At 37.9% G+C, this 20,667-nt stretch overlaps 2 protein-coding genes across 5 annotated transcripts in view; one reads left to right on the top strand and one right to left on the bottom strand.

Annotated features, from left to right (window-relative positions):
• Positions 1–20,667, bottom strand: part of LOC105389081 — a 39,671-nt gene that overhangs the window by 7,298 nt on the left and 11,706 nt on the right. Inside the window, exon 3 of the mRNA XM_048632412.1 lies at positions 5,014–5,148. Within this exon, the coding sequence (XP_048488369.1) occupies positions 5,014–5,148 (135 nt within the window). The remainder of the gene's footprint in view (positions 1–5,013; positions 5,149–20,667) is intronic.
• Positions 3,336–20,060, top strand: LOC125491156. 4 transcript variants are annotated; one of them, XM_048632416.1, is made up of 4 exons: positions 3,336–3,432; positions 7,825–7,951; positions 19,128–19,268; positions 19,764–20,060. In XM_048632416.1, the coding sequence occupies exons 2-4, from the start codon at positions 7,833–7,835 to the stop codon at positions 19,894–19,896; spliced, it is 393 nt and encodes a 130-aa protein (XP_048488373.1). In that variant the 5' UTR covers positions 3,336–3,432; positions 7,825–7,832; the 3' UTR covers positions 19,897–20,060. The 4 variants fall into 4 exon arrangements, with proteins under 4 accessions (XP_048488373.1, XP_048488371.1, XP_048488372.1 ...); XM_048632414.1 differs by lacking the exon at positions 3,336–3,432 and adding an exon at positions 4,360–4,495; XM_048632415.1 differs by lacking the exon at positions 3,336–3,432 and adding an exon at positions 4,556–4,658.

Here is a 20,667-nt window from a genome sequence, read left to right as displayed (position 1 = left end):
GATTCGGTTTACGACCTACAATCACAATCAACATTATTATGTGGCGACGTACATTCGAAAACGTCCAACGGATCCGAATAATCGGTCCAAAGTGAATAGCGAAATAGGAAGAGCAAGTAAACATAATTTAGTATGCAGGTGGGGTGGCGTATCCTTTGACTGTACCCTGCTCTCTCCCGGGCATACACCGGAAGGTGAACAGAGCTACGGCATTGAAAGCATCGCTATATTGCGTCATGCACCAACAGACACACATATTCATATTATATATATATACAGGTCTACGCTCAGCATCCAATAAAGGCAAGGTGACGAGCAAACAAAATGTTAATTAAATGTGGACAATGATGTCACTGGTGCATTGTAGGTCGCCGCATAATGTGTTTAACTTTACAGCCGTTTATAAAGTGGTAGCTCAATCTACACGGGTTTGCTTTATTGGGCACGCCCACACATCGGTCTATAGATGAGCGGTACTCAGTACTAATATTACACAAAAGGTATTTTTCAGACAGCATTGAGTTAAAAGCGGTAGGACGCCTCCCACTCGCCGCGATGAATCAGCGGTTCTGACATCATTTGGAGCATCCGACCTCTATTTCCACATGTGCGGTGGCCATATCGGCTACTGCTGGAAAATTGAGTGAGAAACTTCAGTCTACTCGTACATATGTCTATCGAATTATGGCGGAAATTTAATAACCAGTCGCTTGAGAAACTCACACTTGCAGTTCCAATTATCAAGTGGAAGAGCGCAGTGGAGCGGTGGAAGCTACAGTTTCTCACGACAGGGATGCTGGTTTGTATCTCCTAAAATGTATTAAATGTTGATATGAGTTTTTTGGATTTTAAGCACAGGTTTTCTATTGCTCTTATTGTGAAAGGCGACATGGTGAAGAGAACCCGCCGTGGTCAGGCGTGCTCGACATTGGGTTAAACTTTGAAGTTGAGCACAAAAGGAATTATGCACTAAGATTCAATTCGATCTCGAATAGATCCAGGTGCTGGAATCACCAACCAAGAATAGATCAATGGGGAGGAACCTGTTATGTAGCAGGTTAAAGCAAGGAAAGTAAAGAACTTGCATAGATTTTGTGGTTTACAATTGTTAAAAATTTGCCGATCCTCTGCTAAAGTTGCTGAACAGCGAAGCGCTACATTATAATAAAGAACAGTGATGTAATGGTCAGTTTGCCTAATAGAGGAAATGTTTGCGGTGGCGCCTGATTCAGAATGACTAACGACCATAACACGCGAAAACTCGACTACATAAGCCAGCACCGACAAAGTGAGGATCTATAAATGAGAGATATTTCTATATAATATACAACTATAAGGGAACCATCGTATACCATAGAAACTTCCACTGATGGACATAGGTCTCTTCCAGGATGACAATAATCAGTCCCATCTGGCTACTGCTATTTTAGACCGATCTAGCATGAGTTACAAATATAAGTTATGGACTAGATTCAATCTTAAATCTCTAGATAATGTATTAGTCGGTCATCTTGGAACTGCGGTCATAATGTCGCAAATTAGGCAAAGATGTTATACAGGCGATTAGTCAACGATTATAATTAGACAATTGGTAGCTTATTGAGGAACGCACAGCACTACTAAGTCGATGTGCAAAAAAAAAAAAATAATTATTAATAATATATAGGTATATATATATAAAAAAGATAAAATATATATATTATAAGCTTCTACATTGAGTAGTGAGTAGTTAAAAGATGAAGATAAAAAACAACCAAACTCTCACAATATATTGATCTCTCAAAAAGGCACGGACATAAAGTCTGTGGAGTGATAATAAAATCTTTAAAAAAAAAAAAAAAAAAAAAAAAGTCGATGTGCATAAACTAATTACAAGTGAGAGTTCTAAGGGCCACTTGCGATCGATTGATTAGAAATAGCCATTAATTGGCTGTGTCAAACTGTATGCTGTTTAGTCTCAACATGAGGCGATTCAGAACTCGGGATATGCCCATTTTATTACATATTTTGCGGTAAAGGAAATCATAGTGTCACTGATAGTCAAGTAACCAATTACGAAAATTTCAATGAAGTTTAGGTCCAGTCTGGTATGTCTCTCTAATTTCTGAAGCTTTCGAGAACTGGAGACTTTTATAACTTTCCAAAATTTTAGTACTTAATAGAGTTGGAATGGACTTTATTACCCAGAATAAGGCGCCAGTGTTTGTGTGGAAGAGAACCACAGCCAAGGCCGTGGCCGTCGCCGCATAGCACACATTAATGTGTTTCAAGGTCATAAAATTCGCTTGGCAGCAGATTGGCAGTAAAATGAACACAATATATATGGAAAATGAGTCATCCTTCCACTCGAGAACAGGCAGATGGACTAGGCCACTTGTAAGTACTAAACTATAGATTCTATCCAACTTGTAGAGTGTTTTTTCCAATTATTTCTTATCAATGATCTGACATTGAAAAACAATATCATTTGTATAGAATGCTGTGAACATACCCTGGCTATTGCACATAATATTGAATAGTTCATGTGATGAGCACAACAGGTACTGTTAGTTTATAATGGATTAAGCCAGAATCCTATTAATGCCCAACTACCTATGTACTTGTAATCTGCTACACACGAGATATTAGCTTGATGGACACCATTCAATATTGTTATTGTTATGTTCTCAATGTTGTATTGATGACAACATGAACATACAAGTATGTTTTTTTCTGCATACCATATAGGTATTTGTATTGATAGTTTTGGTACAAACAGATAGTCATTTTTAGATTTAGATAAACAGCCTTATCTACAATATTGTCAATCAATCACGATAGAACAGTGTGATAATAATAGTTATTGAAAGGCATTCATAATTTGCAAGTTTCAATAGCAGCATTGACCATGACTTTGACAGTATAGTTCTTGTGGCAAAATCCTTGATCTTCACAAATAGATTGTAACTGGTTAGGGTTGACTGTTTTATTAAAATTTGAATGTTTTTTACACTCTATTCTACTAACTACTGTATCTGTATATTATATGTTACATTGAATGTTAAATTTCCCTCATTATCTTCATCATCATCACAACCCATCACATCCCACTGCTGGGTAAGGAAGGGTTTTTAGGAGTGGATAGAAGTCCCTCATTATACAGTGAGATTATTGGTGAAACTGATAATCAAAAATAAATGTTTGCAACTTGCTTTAATTTTTTTTATAGCTATATTAACATAATTTGCTATGTCAATCACCATAATTACAGGTGGCCGTCTGTGCTACACAAATGAGCAGCCATAGAGGTCAGCTCTGATTGCAATAGGATTGAATCAATCAGCCTGCATATGTCGGAGTATGTCTGTACTGTGGCATCATTGTTTACAACCAGTCAATAGAGCTACAGTGCAGCCATGAATAATACAGACACGGAGCCGTGATTACATACAGGTGTGAGATATTGCAGTTAATAGGTACTCTAGGAATTTGATCTTAGCCAAACAAGAATGTTATGTTCCTGTAGCTTGTATTATTTTTGGTCTCTTGTATGTTTTTGTTTGCACACATGGATTAGATCAATGGTTTGAGTGTGTGTGTGAGGCTAGCGGGGGATCAGCAGTAAACATGTGCATCTGATTCTAGCTACTGAGTGCAGTCGACAGCTAATAAGCGGCGACATTGAGCCGCGAGCATCCGCCGTCCTTGCAGCGAGGGGCGCGCCGGCCGTGCCTCATCATTACTTCGATAAAATTATACAACCGCTATAAATAGACCGACAGAAACTGTTGCCAATGCATGTTTACTACAGATGCCGAATAATGACCTTGTATTCCAATGGAGTTCATGCTATAATGTGGACATGGACATCGGTGGCTTGTGTTTATAAATCAGCGCCCATGACGTCATGCTTCAGACATTACCGCACAGCGCATATTGCCGCTCCGTGCTCCGCCACTCGGCGACAGAAAGAACAGAAAAACCAAACTCGGCGAGCGGAATTAACGGGATAGTGTCACGATTAGTAACGCGGAACACAAAAACCTGGATGTGCCGTAGAACAACACACCCAGTCCGCACCGAACTTGCACTCGCCACAGTATTAAAAGGAATAGCGGAAAACTGCGAACATACCTCGATTAGTACACCGGAGAGTTGATAAATCCGTAATCACAACACACTGTTAGCACTGGTAAATTATAACCACATTTACAGAACAATAAATAATGAAATCACTGAGTGAAACTCGTACACTCCGATCTGCGCGACTTGCCCGACTTTCTGACAGCTCCGTCAGTGTTTCCACATTGAAAATTTAAATTTTTCACATCGATCTACGAAGTCGCGCGCGTTCGGAACGGAACGAAAGAGTGAGTGAATGAATGAAACTTTAGCCGAGCCGCCCGAGCGTAGTGATGTCACCCCACCCCATTTCATTTATCGGCCTCGGCCGGCCGAAATAGATAAAATGAACGCAGCTTTACTGCTTTGTTGCGGGAAGTTTGAACATAAGTTGGTAAGTTTAAAAGTTTTCGGTTAGCTGCTACAAAATTCCTACTACAATAAATAATTATCACTGAGTGGCGCAAAGCACACAGAAAAATTATTTTATAGTAAATCATTAAAACATAGATAAACAAAGAACTTAAAATATTAGCTCTAAAATACCGCAAAAGCAGGTGAGTAAACAAAGCTGTGGGTTTTAGTGAGTGGTAAATTAATTTATTAATTGCTTGAGCGCAAACATAATAGCTTAATAACGAGGCGCCAATTTTATTTACGGTTTACAAAATATGTAATGTAATAGGTGGGTAACATAATATTGTCGGGCAAATTATAAAGAGAGTTTTATATCCCATATTTTATTGTCAGTTGACAAAAAGTTGGCTTCAGCCAAGTGATAAGTATTATACATAAAGAAAAATGGCAGCCTTCTATGGATATTTTGTATGCTATGAAAATTATGCGTTTCATAACGATGAGTACCTACACAAATAAGGATTAAATAAATAAATATGGGGTTGGCATACTTACTCGTCTTCAACGGGCGTGTAAGGGAATGTGGTCTCCTGGACCTTGGGCGGCGGGCTGGTCTCGGGCTCCTCTTGCAGTGGACTCTCGTAGATCAGCGTCTCCACCATCGACCCCTTGGAGCTCCCGAACGATACCCTGGACGGAAGAATCTTTGTTAGTTTGTTGCTAGACTGTTGTTACTTATATAACTTTTTAGTATTTTATTTAGCTCTGTCACTTTGAGAAGGGTCAGATTCAGATTTCTTAGTCCTTGCTACTGTCAAGAACCGCTATTTCCGTTTGTCGGTATAGGACATAGGTATTAATTAAATCAATAATACAAGCATTGTTTTCTCTCTATTAGTTAATTTTATTTTATAACAACAAAGGCTGTTAAAAATGTAAGAGTTCTCCCCGATGGACATTGGTTTCAGCATGTTTCAGTTTCAGTCATGGATTTACCTACTGTAACAGAGAGTTTGTATTGTAAAGTAAACACAGACGGTCGTACACAGTTTTTGCACAGATGTGTTGACTGTTGACTGTCGATGTTGATAGCTCTCGCAAACCTATTGGAAAAGGGATTTTAGTAAACCGCCCGCGGATTTCTGTTTGTTGTAGATAGCAGAGTTTTGTGGCTGGGTACCTAACCTAAATACTATCGGTGTATACTGTACACTAAACTTGTACAGGAACAATTTTTATTGTCCACTTTTACATCAACATTCAGAAGGTGGTATTTTTAATGTTAAAATGGGCTACACTATCTCATTGACGATATTAAGTACTTATAGCAATTTTTGTCATATTTCGCGAATCTCAATGTACATAGTAGGTACTTATTTAATCCATGATCTCAATACTTTAATAACTATAGGAACTATAGTGATTTTTTCCTGTTATCTCAGCAGTAGGTAGTAAGCGTCAATTCACACGTACCACAACCACACCACGTCGCAGCGACAAAATGTGGTCAAGCTGTGGTTACGTGTGAATTGTGTGACAGCGGCTTTTTGCAGTTGCGTTGTGGCAGCGACAAAATGTCGATGTGGTTGCGTTGTCGCTGTCATTGCGATGTGGTAACCACGTCGTCGTGTGCAGTTAATACGGAAAACAGGTTGCCGCGGTGCCGCCGCTGCGTGGCGGCGTTGCCGTTGCGATGTGGTTGCGTTGTGGTTGCGATGTGGTTGCGATGTGGTCGTATTACACAGGTGGTCGATATCAACGGCAAAATGTGGCACGTGTGAATTGGATTATTCATTGTCAATACAAAATATACGCCCGACCACGTCGCGTGGTTGTGGTGTGGTTGTGGCTGTGGTGTGGTTATGGTACGTCTGAATTGACCCTAATAGGTAGTACATCCGATTGGCTGAAAAGCTGAAAATTGATTTTGATTGATTATAATATGGAATTGTCACCTGTCTTTGTCATTCAAAATAATATGTTCTGTGTGGTTCTGTGTTATAAATTCATTAAATTTTTAATATTGTTGTGAATTCACGATCTAATTATTAATTTATTTACTGTGTTGTGCAGTGTAGTGAAATCACCTTTGATTGCGCTGGTAAGCCAACCCGTTACATTACTATTGCCAATATCCTCTGACTTCCTCATCCATCCACTAGGTATACCTCTGTATATAGCCTACTAAACATTTTCCATGCACCTAACTAATGTTGAATCCGTTTTATTAGACCACTATGTGGGCATACCTACGCACAATATGTTTGTAGTTGTAGCCCATACATAAAAGATAATAGAAAATAATACCAGTCCATTTTAGGGCTTGGCCTATTAGGTTGAACTAGATAGGGTGCTCGTAGCATTCTTGGTATAACTGTGTCGCTAATAATAATAACAATACGAATGATTGACTGACTTTCACGTTAGTGGGGTACTTAATTAAAACATTATGATTCACATCATTTTAGCAGGTTAATGTTTGGGAAGGTAAAATTGTTCTAACTAATAGCACGCATAAATTAACATTGAAATTTGAATTGAAGAGCTGTTTTGGTTTTATGATGTGGCGGAAACACTCTTCCTAAGTTATTTATTAAAGGTATGGTATCATCCAGAGTATGGCAGTAGGACAGAAAGTTAAAAAAAATATTGTTATACGGTCTGTTCATACTACATGCAGTATTGTATTATTTAACACTATCAGACTGCTTGATGTTCCTCGAATCGTTCGAAACACGACATTTTGAAAGCGGGAGATAAACCTTTCGATCCCATTTCCGATAAAATAGCTATTGGCTGTCATTTCAAGGTGGTTTTAAATAAATCGAACATTCCTGTTTATTGCATGCAATCCGCCCAAATGCAATTTTAGCCATTCAAATTAAAACTGTTTATGTCTACACATGGGACACATTTTAAAGGACAAGAAAACTCTGGCATTTTCACAAGGCCTAGCACGAGGCGCAAGACGCACTATGTCAAGACGTGACAAAAGTTTTCCGTCGCACTCTCTCTCGAAACCGCGTGATGTGAGTCAGTTCGTCGCAAAACTTTTGTCACAACTTGTGTCCCGTGCTAGGCCTTCAGGTTGTGGTATTCGGTTACCAGTCACATAATTGAGTTGAACAGAGTTGACAGTATCAATTCGAGTTCAATAACCTAAGTCAAGTCTAGATTCAAGTTTGCGGCTCTTATTGCTTCTATTCCCTGATGGATTCTTCAATAATACAAGATCCTAACTATGTTTTCAATAAACTGTTTTACTTAGTAACTATATACCACTACCTTCCTACTGTTTATTTCTTGTAAACCCTGATGATTGATTCAGAAATTCTAAAGCATCCTGCTTCATTATTTCTTTGGCAGGTCCAACAATGGCGCAGAAGTACGACCCAAACCAGGAGATCGTCCAGAGCAGGGCGCAGTGGCTGAAGGCTGAGAACTGCCAGAAACAGTGGCAACAGAACTGGGGCTGGCTCATTGAGGAGACCCTGTAAGTTATGTCTCTTCTATTTTGATGGCTTAGGGCCTGTTCCACAATGTCTGGTTAGTGGCTACCTGTCGGATAAAATACATGCTGTCACTCTCTGTCATTATTTTTTAGACAGTGACAGTATGTATTTTATCCGACAGGTAACCACTAACCAGACATTGTGGAACAGGCCCTTAGAATAGCAATATACGAACAAAATGGTGGGTCATATACAAAAAGTACAAAAACAAAGCCAACTGTCAAACCGTTTAAAGTTCAACCTAGTGACCAACATTGCTCCAACTCATTCTTTCAAATACCAAAGACCTCATCAGTGATACATAGTTATTTGTCGAGAAATTTTGCACTGATACTCCATATGTTTCGTATACTATTAATGTAAGGCTTTTACGAAGTTGACGCCTACGTAGGTTTATCTTTGTAAAATAAAAATAAATCTAATAGGCGACAAAGTTGATGGGTCCGTAAAAGCAATCAACGCCTGTATCCGTCGAGCTAGTCAATGCTTCGGAAGCAATTTCGTCAGCGGGTAAACACAAAACAGTACCTACGTCTGTGCCTATAGGTTTATACATAAGACCTAGGTTTGCCTAGGTCGGTCGCTTGAATCTCATTTATGTAGCCATTGGCTAAAGGTCAGGGGCGGGGCGGGAAATTTAAATATAAATTGAGTGACAATATTTTTGTAATCACTTTCTTTATCAAATTACTTTCTTTATTTTGATATTATGTCTCTAGTCCGAAATTTCATTCGTGTATTTATAGTAAGTATGTAACGTTTTAGTCTAAATCCATCTAAATTTCGGTCATAGTTAGTTACTGGTACTTACACTCAATAAAGTTATGTTTGTGAAACTCTCTCCAATTCCAATTTTCAAATTATTCAATAGTGCCCACACTTTACCAATGCAATTCGCTATAAAGTCAGTTACACTTCACGAATTACATTCCTCATTCAATTTGCAAATAGCCCGAGCTTCGAGCGCCTATGTGTAATAGAATATTCGTGTTCCGAAAACTCATTTCACGAGGCACAGAGTACTACGGACCACGTTTATTTCTACCGCTTTTCAGGAAAACTTAGCGTTTCCAATGCGGTTGCGGCTTTTTTTAAAGTTTTTTTTTGTAAATTGCAAAACCTGTAATATAATCTTAGAAGCTAAGAAATATAACCGCGTATAGGTAGCATTGTCACTCTGTGTAGGGTTCTTTGACCCTAACTGTAAGAATTACGTGGGTAAATGAGGTAAATCTTAGTAGGTACATCACCAATGCTTAAGTGTTACGTTTGATAACTGCAAAAGGACTATCGTAAGGCTAAGTGCCAATTTCCCCATAGTCGGTCATCTCCATATAAAATTATTGAGAGATGCGTCAAAAGTCAACCATTAATACCTGGTTATGCTCTAACCGACTATGGAGAAATTGGCACTAAAGGGTGACTCGGCTCGTAATTCTGAACATTTAAGATTGTTCTATGATTTGGGAAATTCCAGAAACTGACAAAGTTACTGGAGATGGATTATTTTAATTTGTAATAATTCCCTGTTTCAAAATATCTGGATAGTAACTATCTGTGGGATAAGATAAACGACATGCTGTCACTGCCTAAAACATAATTACAGACAGTGACATCACACTTTTACTACTACATATACACTTTTATCCCACCGGTAGTTATTATCCAGAAATAACAATACAGGCCCTAAGTAAAATAACAGAAGTTGTTCAAATGAGCTCATGGGTTCATCGATTTGCTATACAGCTGAGTTGTCCAGAATAAGCACCATGCAGAAAGTCAATATCTATTTCATTGCTCCTCACAGTGTATAATAGCATTACAAGTGGTAGTAAATAGCCTTAGTGAGCAAATTCAATTGTATCCACTGTAAGTTTCAGGAGGGTTCTTTCAGCTTAACAAAACAACAAACAAACGAGATCTGTCATGCGCTCGGTAAATTTAGATAGATAGAATACGCTTTATTTGAACACCAACAAAGAATCATAGGAATAACGAATTGCAACTTAATTTGGGTACAAAAGGCGGTCTTATCACTAACAGTGATCTCTTAATGCCTCCATTTAACGGCTATTGTTACTAACAACAACTATGGGTTATTTTTGTAATTATGAAAAATTACCTGAAATAAATTAATTTATTATATTATTATGTTATTAATGCAACGAGATAGAGTATTGTATCGCGCAGCAGTGTCTTCAGCTCCGAAACTTGTAAGGTAGAGTGACCCCTTTGTATTGTTAGCAGATAGAGCTTAATCCTTTGTTGTGTGCGAAGATAAGCTATTATTGTTGTTGAGACGGCTGAATTTCAAGCACACGATGTGGGTAGGTCTGTTAACGTTATTTTAATATAGCTGTTCCCGCGCGCTTCGCTTCGCCTTAAAAAGTTTTCCCGTGGGAATTCCGGGATAAAAAGTAGCCTATGTTCTTTCCCAGGGCCTAGACCGTATGTATACCAAATTTCACTCAAATCCGTTCAGTAGTTTTGGCGTGAAAGAGTAACAGACAGACAGACAGACACAGTTACTTTCGCATTTATAATATTAGTTAGGATAAGCTCCAATAGATTATTATAATTATGTAAGTAACTGCTATTAAAATTCATGTTAATTAACACTCAAATTTTGTCTGAAAGTCAATGCACGTAATTATACGTAATAAAAAGGGCACTTGCCAAACTGTCAATATCTAATAACTAATTATTTACAGGTTGCTATATTCATTTTCATATATTTTTTTTATAAAATTATCGTACCTGCATGTTATACTGTAGTAATAACTAGCTCTTAACTAATATTTTCAAAATTTAATCATTAAACTGAAGTGTGCACTCCAGTCGGTTATAGGAAGGAAATGTAACTTCATATTGTATATGTTTGGAACTCTGTATTCTTATAACTGTTTGTGTACCAATATAATAAAATAAAAAATCATAATTTAATTAAATATTATGTTAGTGTTAAGCATGTATTATGTACATGTAAATAAGTAGGTACTTATTATTATACTCGCGCCACTTTAACTTAACGGACAGAGATGAGTTCAGAACCCCCGACATTCAACACTAAAGTTCGCATAACTTTTGAACGGCTAAGCCAATTTTGATAAAAATATGGCTAAGAAATCATCATCCGAAAAAAGTACCTACACTGGTACACAGACACGTGATACTTATAACACCCCATTTTCCGTCGGAGGTTAAAAAATTGGTACGTTTCCCGAGGTAACACGCGTCATCAGAGAAAATTTTCCGTTGGCATTTAGCTTAATTGTTTTCTTCAGTTGGCAGCACTGTTAGTGATCGCACCGAGCGGTATCTTCAATAGACGATAAATTGAATTAGCCCTATTGCTCAGGGACTAATAATTGGTTCCCAGTTGTGTTCTAATTGCTGGTTGTTAGTGCTAAACGTATGAATGACTACAGCAGGCGAACAAACGAACGTAGGTTAATCTAGCTAGACAAAAAAAGTAACGAGATCTTTCCCTGCAATCATCATCATCACGACCCATTACGTCCCCACTGCTGGGGCACGGGTGTCCTTCCAATGAAGGAAGGGTTTAGGCCTAGTCCACCACACTGGCCAAGTGCGGGTTGGTGGACCCCAACACAAGCAAGCTTGTGCTGAGAGAGTTGTCGGGTAAGTGGGCAACCCGACTGTCAGATGTTTTCAAGCCGCTCGAAGGCCTAGGCTTAACGACTGCTGCCGAAGCAGCAACCCTACGGGAGGTATAGAAACGTGACTACCGCCGCAGTGCTCCGAAACTTTGTTTTTTTTAGATAGAGTTACCCTCTTGCATCTTAGGTTGCCTAATTGACGGTCGAATGGCTTAGTGGTTAGTGACCCTGACTACTGAGCCGAAGGTCCCGGGTTCGATTCCCGGCTGGGGCAGATATTTGTTTGAACACAGATATTTGTACTCAGGTCTTGGTTGTTAATATTTATATTTAGTATCTATCTATCTATGTATTTGTGTAGATATATCAGCTGTCCGACACCCATAACACAGGTTCTGCCTAGCTTGGGGCCGGATGGCCGTGTGTGAGATGTCCCCACATATTTATTTATTTATATTTATTTATAGTGATTTGGAAGAATGTTCACAATGTGCCCTTCCGTAGGTAGGGCTCGGTAGCTAATATTTTTGAGGGCTTACAAGCAGGTATCTTTACATTTTTGTGTGCTATTTGCTATTGCATATTGTGTACCTAGTCAAAGCCTAAAAAGTTATGATCAATATTTAAAATACTCTTTGCATTCGTTTATCTAGCCTTGTTCAATGAAAAGTTAACTATAAACTCGAAAATTGTGCAGACTAGCAGACGAGACAGATACGATTCTGTTAATCCTCCAACACGCTCTGTTTTCACAGCGCGCCCGCCTAATCCTTGTCCATTTCCATTGCGAATTTCCACCGTATAAAACCTAAATCCTAAAAGCCTGCATCCACAGATATCAGACATCGAGAGGGGAGGTTTTGTACTCTTTTTCCGAAACAGGCTCTAATATTTGAAAGGCTTCGTTAGCGCAGGGAAACCACACGGCCGAATGCGCGGTAGCTTTGTGCAAACCGCAGAGCTTTGATGCGTTCATGCAGCGGCCAACTTCGCGAGACCAGACCGGCTGGGGTCAGTCTATAATATGACGAAAAACTAAGTTTCGAAGCGCTGCCGAGCGCAGACCGGCTATTTCTGGGGTCACTCTACAGGGTGTTGCAAAAAGGGTATACTAAGCCGAAAGCTACATGTGCAGCATGGTATATCTAAGCCTGAAACTGAAATCAGAATTTGAAAATTCGAGAAAAAAAAATTCATTTTCCATAGAAACTTTGTTGGTCACGTGACTTTTTACTATGGAAAATTAATTTTTTTTTAGCGAATTTCCAAATTCTGATTTCAGTTTCGGGCTTAGATATACCATGCTGCACATGTAGGTTTCGGCTTAGTAGTTAGTATACCAATTTAGCAACACCCTGTATATGACAAAAAACGAAGTTTAGGAGTGCTGCTGCGCGAGCCACAACTCTATCTCATTGTATTAAACGTGCCGATTAAACGACTCGTTCGTTAGTTTTTATTACCCGACTGCCGAAGGAGGAGGGTAATGTTTTTCGATTGTATATATATGTATGCGTGTATGTCTGTCTGTTTATTTGTGGACTCCTGTAACCTAAACGGCTTGATAGATTTTGATGTATGAGGTATCGTTAGAAGCGTATTGATTGCGCCTGCGATACATTCTATTAGCATTGGGGCTTGTTTTCATATTTTTAGTCGGGTGTTTTGTTTGTTTTCAATTATATTATTTTTTTCGCCAGTATAGAGTAAGCCTCCTGCTTAACTTGCGAATATATGGGTAATTCTACCGTACGGATTAAAAAAATAAATAAAAACAAAATCAACTTTTACGCATATTGAAGTAGATTTTTAACTTTTACATAATGATGGGAACATTAAATAAAAAAATCAGAGATATAGTAGAATTATTTTGGGAAAAAATATGAACTTTTTGTTTTATTAAATAGACACGAGTGACTATGAAGTCGACATGGATGATACAATCCATGTTTTTTATCATAAAATAATCATTTAAGGTTCTCAACTTTATTCTATAATATTATTCTCATTACATATAAACCATAATATGTTTTTGTCTATTGAAATTATATTTTGAAAAAAGTTTAAAAAATATATTAAAAATTTCGACAAAAGTGTCTTCACAAATGTCGAAATTTTTTGATGGTGGAAATTTAGGTTTTATTAGGTGACCACAAAATAAATATGAATCAAGGTCATCGGAATCATATTAAATGAAAATAATACATTATTTGGGACTATTATTCCAAATATTTTATTTTTATTTAGATCAATAATCTCAGAATCGCTTTTTTCATCCTTGTCTTTTCCTTAGCACATTTTGTAATAAGTTTGATTTGATAATCGTAAACCTTTAATGGTCTAAAATAATCTGCATTAATCCTGGTGCCTCCTTTTTTTTAAAAACTTTATTTTTTCAAAGTATTTTCCATAATTACTGTATTGTTTTTGTCAAATTTCTTGTTCTAGCATTAATTTACTCATTTTTAATATTTATTACTTAAACCGTGTATTTCTTGTGCTTTAACTTCGTCTTTACCCCTATTTTGGTAAAAACCCTAAACCTAGGTAAAAAGATCGGTACATTATATAGTATAATTAACAGAAATTTCACAACACACTACAAGCTACAGTCACTTGTGTCGATCAAATAAAATCACAAGTGTCGACAAGACATATGCTAACGCCTGCATCGCATGTTTGATACATCTGTTAACTTTTTTGATATATTTATCTCGGTAAACAATTATATTAGTGAATGCAATAAGCAATAGAAAAAAAAATACACAGTTAATAGATATTTGACCAAAGTCCTAGAAGCATCTGTCACCTCGTGTCGAACAAAATCACAATTGTCGAACAATTTTTCATCACGCGTGACATCGACATTAGTGAGAACATCGACAAAATACGCCATATCAGCTTCAATATGATGTTAAACTTGTGCATGTTTTAAAAATGTGCTAAGTACTCTCATACTCACTAAGTCAAGTAACAAAAATTGTAATTGAATGATCCATTTATTTTTTATAGCCTCCTCATTTGTGACAGGTCAACTTTGACACAGGTGTAGAACGTATATTGAATTTTGAATTACAAAAAAACTATTCATTCCTCACGAAAATTTTAGACTTGGCAATGACAGGTGTGGTTTAGAGTTGCCATTAATAAAAAAATATGTTCACAGAGTAAAATATTTACCTTCATAAAATCGTGATTTATGAACGTCGACATTTGTGACTATTTTTTTATAACGGTTGTAGAATGGTCTGTATTTTTTTAATTAATTGTTGGAAAAATATAATATTTAACTATGAATAAGTAAAAGTATTGTAATTTATTTTATTATGTGAAATATAATCCTATCTCTACACAATATTTTTTTATAGCTGCTCAAACCGTGCTACCACGCTCGCGAACAATCGACACGACGTGACAAATCACATAGTGTCGATATGGTTTTTTCAATAAATAATGAAAATTTTCATTATATTTTATGGAGAACACATAGAACACGATCCCGGCTTGATTGTGATAGTACATTATTAAAGTCTAGGTATTATATTTTAAGAGTTATTTCACGCGAACATAAAAATCGATGTTTGGTAGAATGACCCATATACGAAATAATACGGATCAACATCGGTGGCTGCGGATTTAAACTTTGACTTGTGCATTGTTGCAGTTGAGTTTCGCTTGCGGGGGACTTGTGAGTTGTTGTTGTTGTTGTTGTTGTCTAAAGGCGACCGATAGTTTAAGTATGGAAATTCATACGATAGCCGTTTGAGTTTACCGTCCCGCTTGTTCTTTGTATTTCGGTAACAAAAACTCTTGTGTACGGCGGCCTTCAACTCCTCCAAGACGGAAATCAGCAGGTTGATTGCCAACCTTCGCTAGGAGACGGCACTAGAAGAAGAAGAGGAACAAATACTCTAAGAGCTAACCCAACCGCGGTGAAATTATTAATTGATTAGCTAATCAGATAATATTAACACTCACACCCAGATATTCACATACCCATACCTACGTTGGGTGCCTGCCTACCCGTACATCTACCGAGAGATCGCTTTTAGTGATAAGACCGCCTTTTGCACGCTAATTAAGTTGCAATTTGTTAATCTTATTATTCTTTGTTGGTGTACAAATGAAGTGTATTCTATCTATCTATTTATCTACCATAGACACGTCAGTGACACCATAGCTCGGTTTACGGCACAGGATGTGGTATGCTTTTGTTCAAGCCGCCACGGAAGATGGCTTTGTAGTACAAAAGCTTGGGTATTGTTAAAGGTTGTCTGGTAGAGATTGCTATGAGCAATAAGGCCGCCTTTTGTACTGTTCGTACAAGGTTTGTACAGTGGAAGACACCACAAAGGCTGTATGGCGGCCACAATACAATAGAATACACTTTATTTGCACCAAGAACAAAAATTACAAAAATAACTAAAAAAATAAAACAGTACAAAAGGCGGCCTTATTGCTCATAGCAATCTCTACCAGACAACCTTTAACAATACCCAAGCGATGGTGGTAGCTGTGAATGTGATATTATAGGGTTTATGCTGAGCGGAAACTTTTCTAAGACGTAATATCTTAATTATGCGGAAAAGGAGGGGAAAGAGGTAGGTGTAACACCAAAAACGATGAAAATATAGATATTGTTTAAAAACAAGAACAAAGAACATAAAAAATTACAGCGCAAAAAAAAGATCCCGACGAATTGAGAACCTCATCCTTTTTTTAAGTCGGTTAAAAAGTAGTGCCCAGATACAGAAATCCTGCAAAAACGTCTTCGCTCATTTCGTGCCCCGACCCTAAACATAAAACGCTGACAAATTTAAGTCGCACGCTGCACGGATTAAGAACGATATTACGTCAAAAGTTTCAAGTTCAGAGAGAGAGGAACGCTGAACTATGGTCTGACATAGACGGAGTGGGTACTCTAACATCACACAGGGTTCATCCGACCATGAGAAATAGGGGGGTTATTCTATACTGACGAAAACAAACGAACGAGAGCTATCGTGCAATCGGCACGTAGGTACAGTGCTCCAAAATTGATATGAATAATGATAATGCGCATAGAAATCTTTGACAGATCGGTTGTTTTCGATTATGTGACACATGATATTGACTCCTATTTCTTTCGAACAAGGTGCAAAATGCAAGTGTTTTTTTAAGGCTCTTACGATTTAATGATTCGGGTGTGAAGATCTGCATGTGCATTATTAATTTTGGACAAGTGTAGTTAGAGTTGGCTCGCTCAGCAGCGCTTCAAAACAGTTTTTCGTAGTATAGAGTGACCCCATGTACTCTGGCGCTAATGCACTCTAAGGGTTATCTGGTGAATACCTGTATCACTAATATTACTATTTGCATTTGCATCATGTTTCATGAATCATGATTCACAACAGTAGGTATATCGTTCAGATAGGTAATTTGGATTAATGGCTGTTTCGATTATCGAAAATATGATGGCCATTCAAGCTCTACATAGGTTTAAATAAAATATGAACTCAAAAATAAAATACGAAATTGTAACTTATTTTGGTATTCGGATAAATAATAACCCAACCAAAGTTTTGAAGGCAAGATTTTGAACTTACTGCTGATCAGATTGAACTAAAACATGTATTATCTAAGAGCATTGAAGCATTCAGGCTTCTTTAAAACTCAAAAAATCCGTAATGCATTGGTTTCCGAGATATGTAACTATATGCGGTTCAGAAAATATAAAGTAGAGATAGAGAGGATTCAATAACCCCCCTTTTTCGATCAGAGGTTAAAAATGTGCCCTACAAGTCAAAGCAATGCTAAAATGTAAGCAAGACAATGCGACTAGCGGATAAATAAATAAAAACGTTTTCAATAAAAACCCTGTCGGTCGGAAATCGGTACGCAATATGGACAATAGCGAACACCCATTGTCGTACGGTGGACAAACGATTTTCACAGAATAAGCACAGAACAGAATAACGTGACAGTCTCTCGAGCCAGCAGATTATCCATCAGAAATCCTTTGACTTGCTTTTATAAAAAGGATTTTAGTTGCGCTCGGTACGAGACTTAAAGCGCATTGCACAAAGTCCAAGTCTTTCAATTTATATCTCTATAATATCTGGAGGACATCCGAGACAAACTCTAAAGCAGGGTTTACATGATTTATAAGAGCCCGTTCCCACTTAACCGATCAGTGTTTTTTCTTGGCCAATCTAAATATACGAATGTGCAAGTGGTAGTACAGTTATAGAGCATCACATAATCTGGCATACATAAACATACTTAAAGACTAGAAACAATGTACAAGAGGCGTTTTAGGCACACCATTATGACTGATCCGGGAAAAAATACTGATCCCAGTTATTTGGCGGACGTTTTGCCACTGCGACGATCAGTCAAAACGCCCGGATCGGATGAGTGTGTACGCACGGACCAAGTGACTATACGAATTCTACTCGTAATGCGTAAGCTCCAATTTCTCCATAGTCGTCGGTTCGATCGCAACCAGGGAAAGGTTGATCAATTATACGTCATCTCCATATTAAATTCTTGACAGATGTGTCAAAAGTCAACCAATAATCCTTGGTTATGCTGTAACCCACTATGGTGAAATTGGCACTAAACATGCGACCCGCACTCGGACAACGGCAGGCAATCAGCGGAATCAGATTTAGCACTGAGTTTAAACTTGGACATTTATAAGTAATCCATTGATACACGAGTAAGTTTACGTGGTTCTTAGTTGCTTCATTATTAAAATACCAAAGCCATGTTGTAACCTCCAGGCTATTTTAATTTTATAGGGTGGGCTATAAAGCCACTGCCTCTAACAAGCTTGGCTCGGTGATATTTATATTACAATACCCCTATACATAGCTTGGTACTGAAAATGTGAAATCTATTTCCCAGTTGCATATATCTGCAGCAGAAAGTTATTTTATTCATAGAGAGTCCATTTCCAGCTAACCGCCGCTGGCCTTCCAATATGAATATGCGGTATTTTTGTTATTTATTTAAAGCAATGTCGCCGTTGCTTTCCCTCGGTACTCGGTAAGCCGGTGTCGACTGTCGAGTGTAAAATGATAAAATGGTGGTGAACGTCGCCTTTTGATGGCTTATCCTACTCTATTTGTTTTGCACTACTGCCAGCTTCATATTCACTCGTGTTTTATGACGATGTAGGACCTACATAATATAAATAAAAAGTATAAATTGGTGTTGGTACACTTTTGTACCTTTTAACGGCCAAACTTCACACATAATTACTAACGTAAATCCTGCAAAGTGGACTTAAAAATCAAAGCCCTTTGAGGAGGGTCATTAGTCATTAGGGCATTCTTGCTACCTTTATCCAGCCTTTAATTGCATGCAAAAGGTCTATAACATTCTCACGTCCGTCTGTAACGGCTCAAGTAGAGCCTAGTTTCAGGTGGGACGTACTGAAAGCTGCCCTGGAAGTGAAAATCCCTTCTTCCATTCCTATGTCCCTGATCCGGGATAACAGGACTTCATCACAAACATCATAGCCCTGCATCCCTCAACATCCCTCTCCTTCCAGCAAGACCCAGCAAGAGGTGGCGGCGATCCGGCAAGCCCACTACGCGGCGGCGCCGCACCGGCCGCGACAGCAGCGCATTGAGGGGAACCTGCGCCCGGTGCCGGTGACTAGTGCTGGCGTCATCGGGTGGTTGTCCACCAGGTTTACCACTGGCTGTTTATTCTTTTACGTATTACGCCCCATACAAAAAGCTACTGAGATCAGGTTATAAGGGCCAGCTGAAAACTAGTACTGTTGCCTTATTATCCATAGCATTTGCTGAGCTCTGGACAGCAACCTGTTGTGTTATTGTTTGTTGTGTATTGTATTTTTGTCTGTATTTTATTGTTGTTGTTTTGTAATGTATTATTTTCTGTATTTCATTGTTATTGCTATCAGTGTGTCAAATATAGGCTGGGAGATATAGTAGCTGACTGCTCGGCTGCACCGGACGTAAGAAATATTTGTAGGTAGGCCCAGAGGTCCGCTAGTATACTTCTGTTTTCAGTGAAAATACCGCATAATAATTTTGCTTTAAATCCGTACATAAACTTGCCCTTTTTCATAATTTCGAAGGTAATTTACTTATTTATAAACAACAACATTTAATTTTAACTTTGGTAAGCTCTATAGTCTAAATCCACCCACTGTTTTCAGGCCAGACTGTAAGTTGGAGATCTACACCCCGTGGCGGACCAAGATACCGCTTAGGGCGCCCGAGGCTTGGGAGAGCGAGAGCTATTTCACCGAAAAAGAGAAAGAGAACGAAAAGCTGAACACCGAAACGTAATAGTAGGCTATTGCCTATCGCGCATAAAAGTGCTCTCAGTGATAAAACATCGGAATCATCAGAATAATACAAAGAAAATAACTTTATGGGTGCTGAAATGTTGACCTTTAAGGCATCCTTTAAATTGATAGTACTTTAAGAAAATTAAATAACTTTCCGTCCCAGCCACTTTCATACCTACATCTCTCATCATCTGTTATTTATAATGAAACCTTCATCTAACTGTATAATATATCTAGGTAAGTACTTAATATTCTATGAAATATTATCTCAGTTAACTGCCAATATTAGCAGCGCTAGACACACTTCGATCCGATGTTAATTAAATTGCCCCTCCCCCTATCTCTGCATTTACCTTTCAAATAGTCTGTTTGTGCTACGCTCAACCTGTCAAATGCAGATCAGATGTATTATGTAGCTAATAACATCGAATAGAGTAAGTAGGTAGTAAGTTTATGCCTATCAAGCCTACTATTGTATGGACTTGGCAAAGTGAACTTAGTACAGTCAACCCCAAAAGTAGTAGTAATCACAAGTTATAGCCGGCTAATTGCGGTGAGTAAATTGATATTTTTGTTTTGCTGTAGCTTTATACTAATTTTATTTATTGAAAAATTCAATCCTAACTAATATAATATTATAATATACTTAATATTATAAATGGGAAAGTAATTTTGTCTGTCGGTCTGTTTGTTATTCTTTCACGCCAAAACTACTAGACTGATTTGAATGAAATTTGGTATGCATATGGTCTAGACCCTGAGAAAGAAC

The sequence above is a fragment of the Plutella xylostella genome, chromosome Z (genome assembly GCF_932276165.1).
Source record: "Plutella xylostella chromosome Z, ilPluXylo3.1, whole genome shotgun sequence".
Taxonomy (NCBI): Eukaryota; Metazoa; Arthropoda; class Insecta; order Lepidoptera; family Plutellidae; genus Plutella; species Plutella xylostella.
This window is presented reverse-complemented; position numbering and strand designations above follow the sequence as displayed.

Bases quoted from the DNA above. Each gene is read 5' to 3' on its own strand.
- LOC125491156 (XM_048632416.1), top strand. From the start codon at position 7,833: ATGGCGCAGAAGTACGACCCAAACCAGGAGATCGTCCAGAGCAGGGCG. The intron at 7,952-19,127 runs GTAAGTTATGTC...CTCTCCTTCCAG, and splicing joins TGGCTCATTGAGGAGACCCT to CAAGACCCAGCAAGAGGTGG. The intron at 19,269-19,763 runs GTTTACCACTGG...CACTGTTTTCAG, and splicing joins ATCGGGTGGTTGTCCACCAG to GCCAGACTGTAAGTTGGAGA.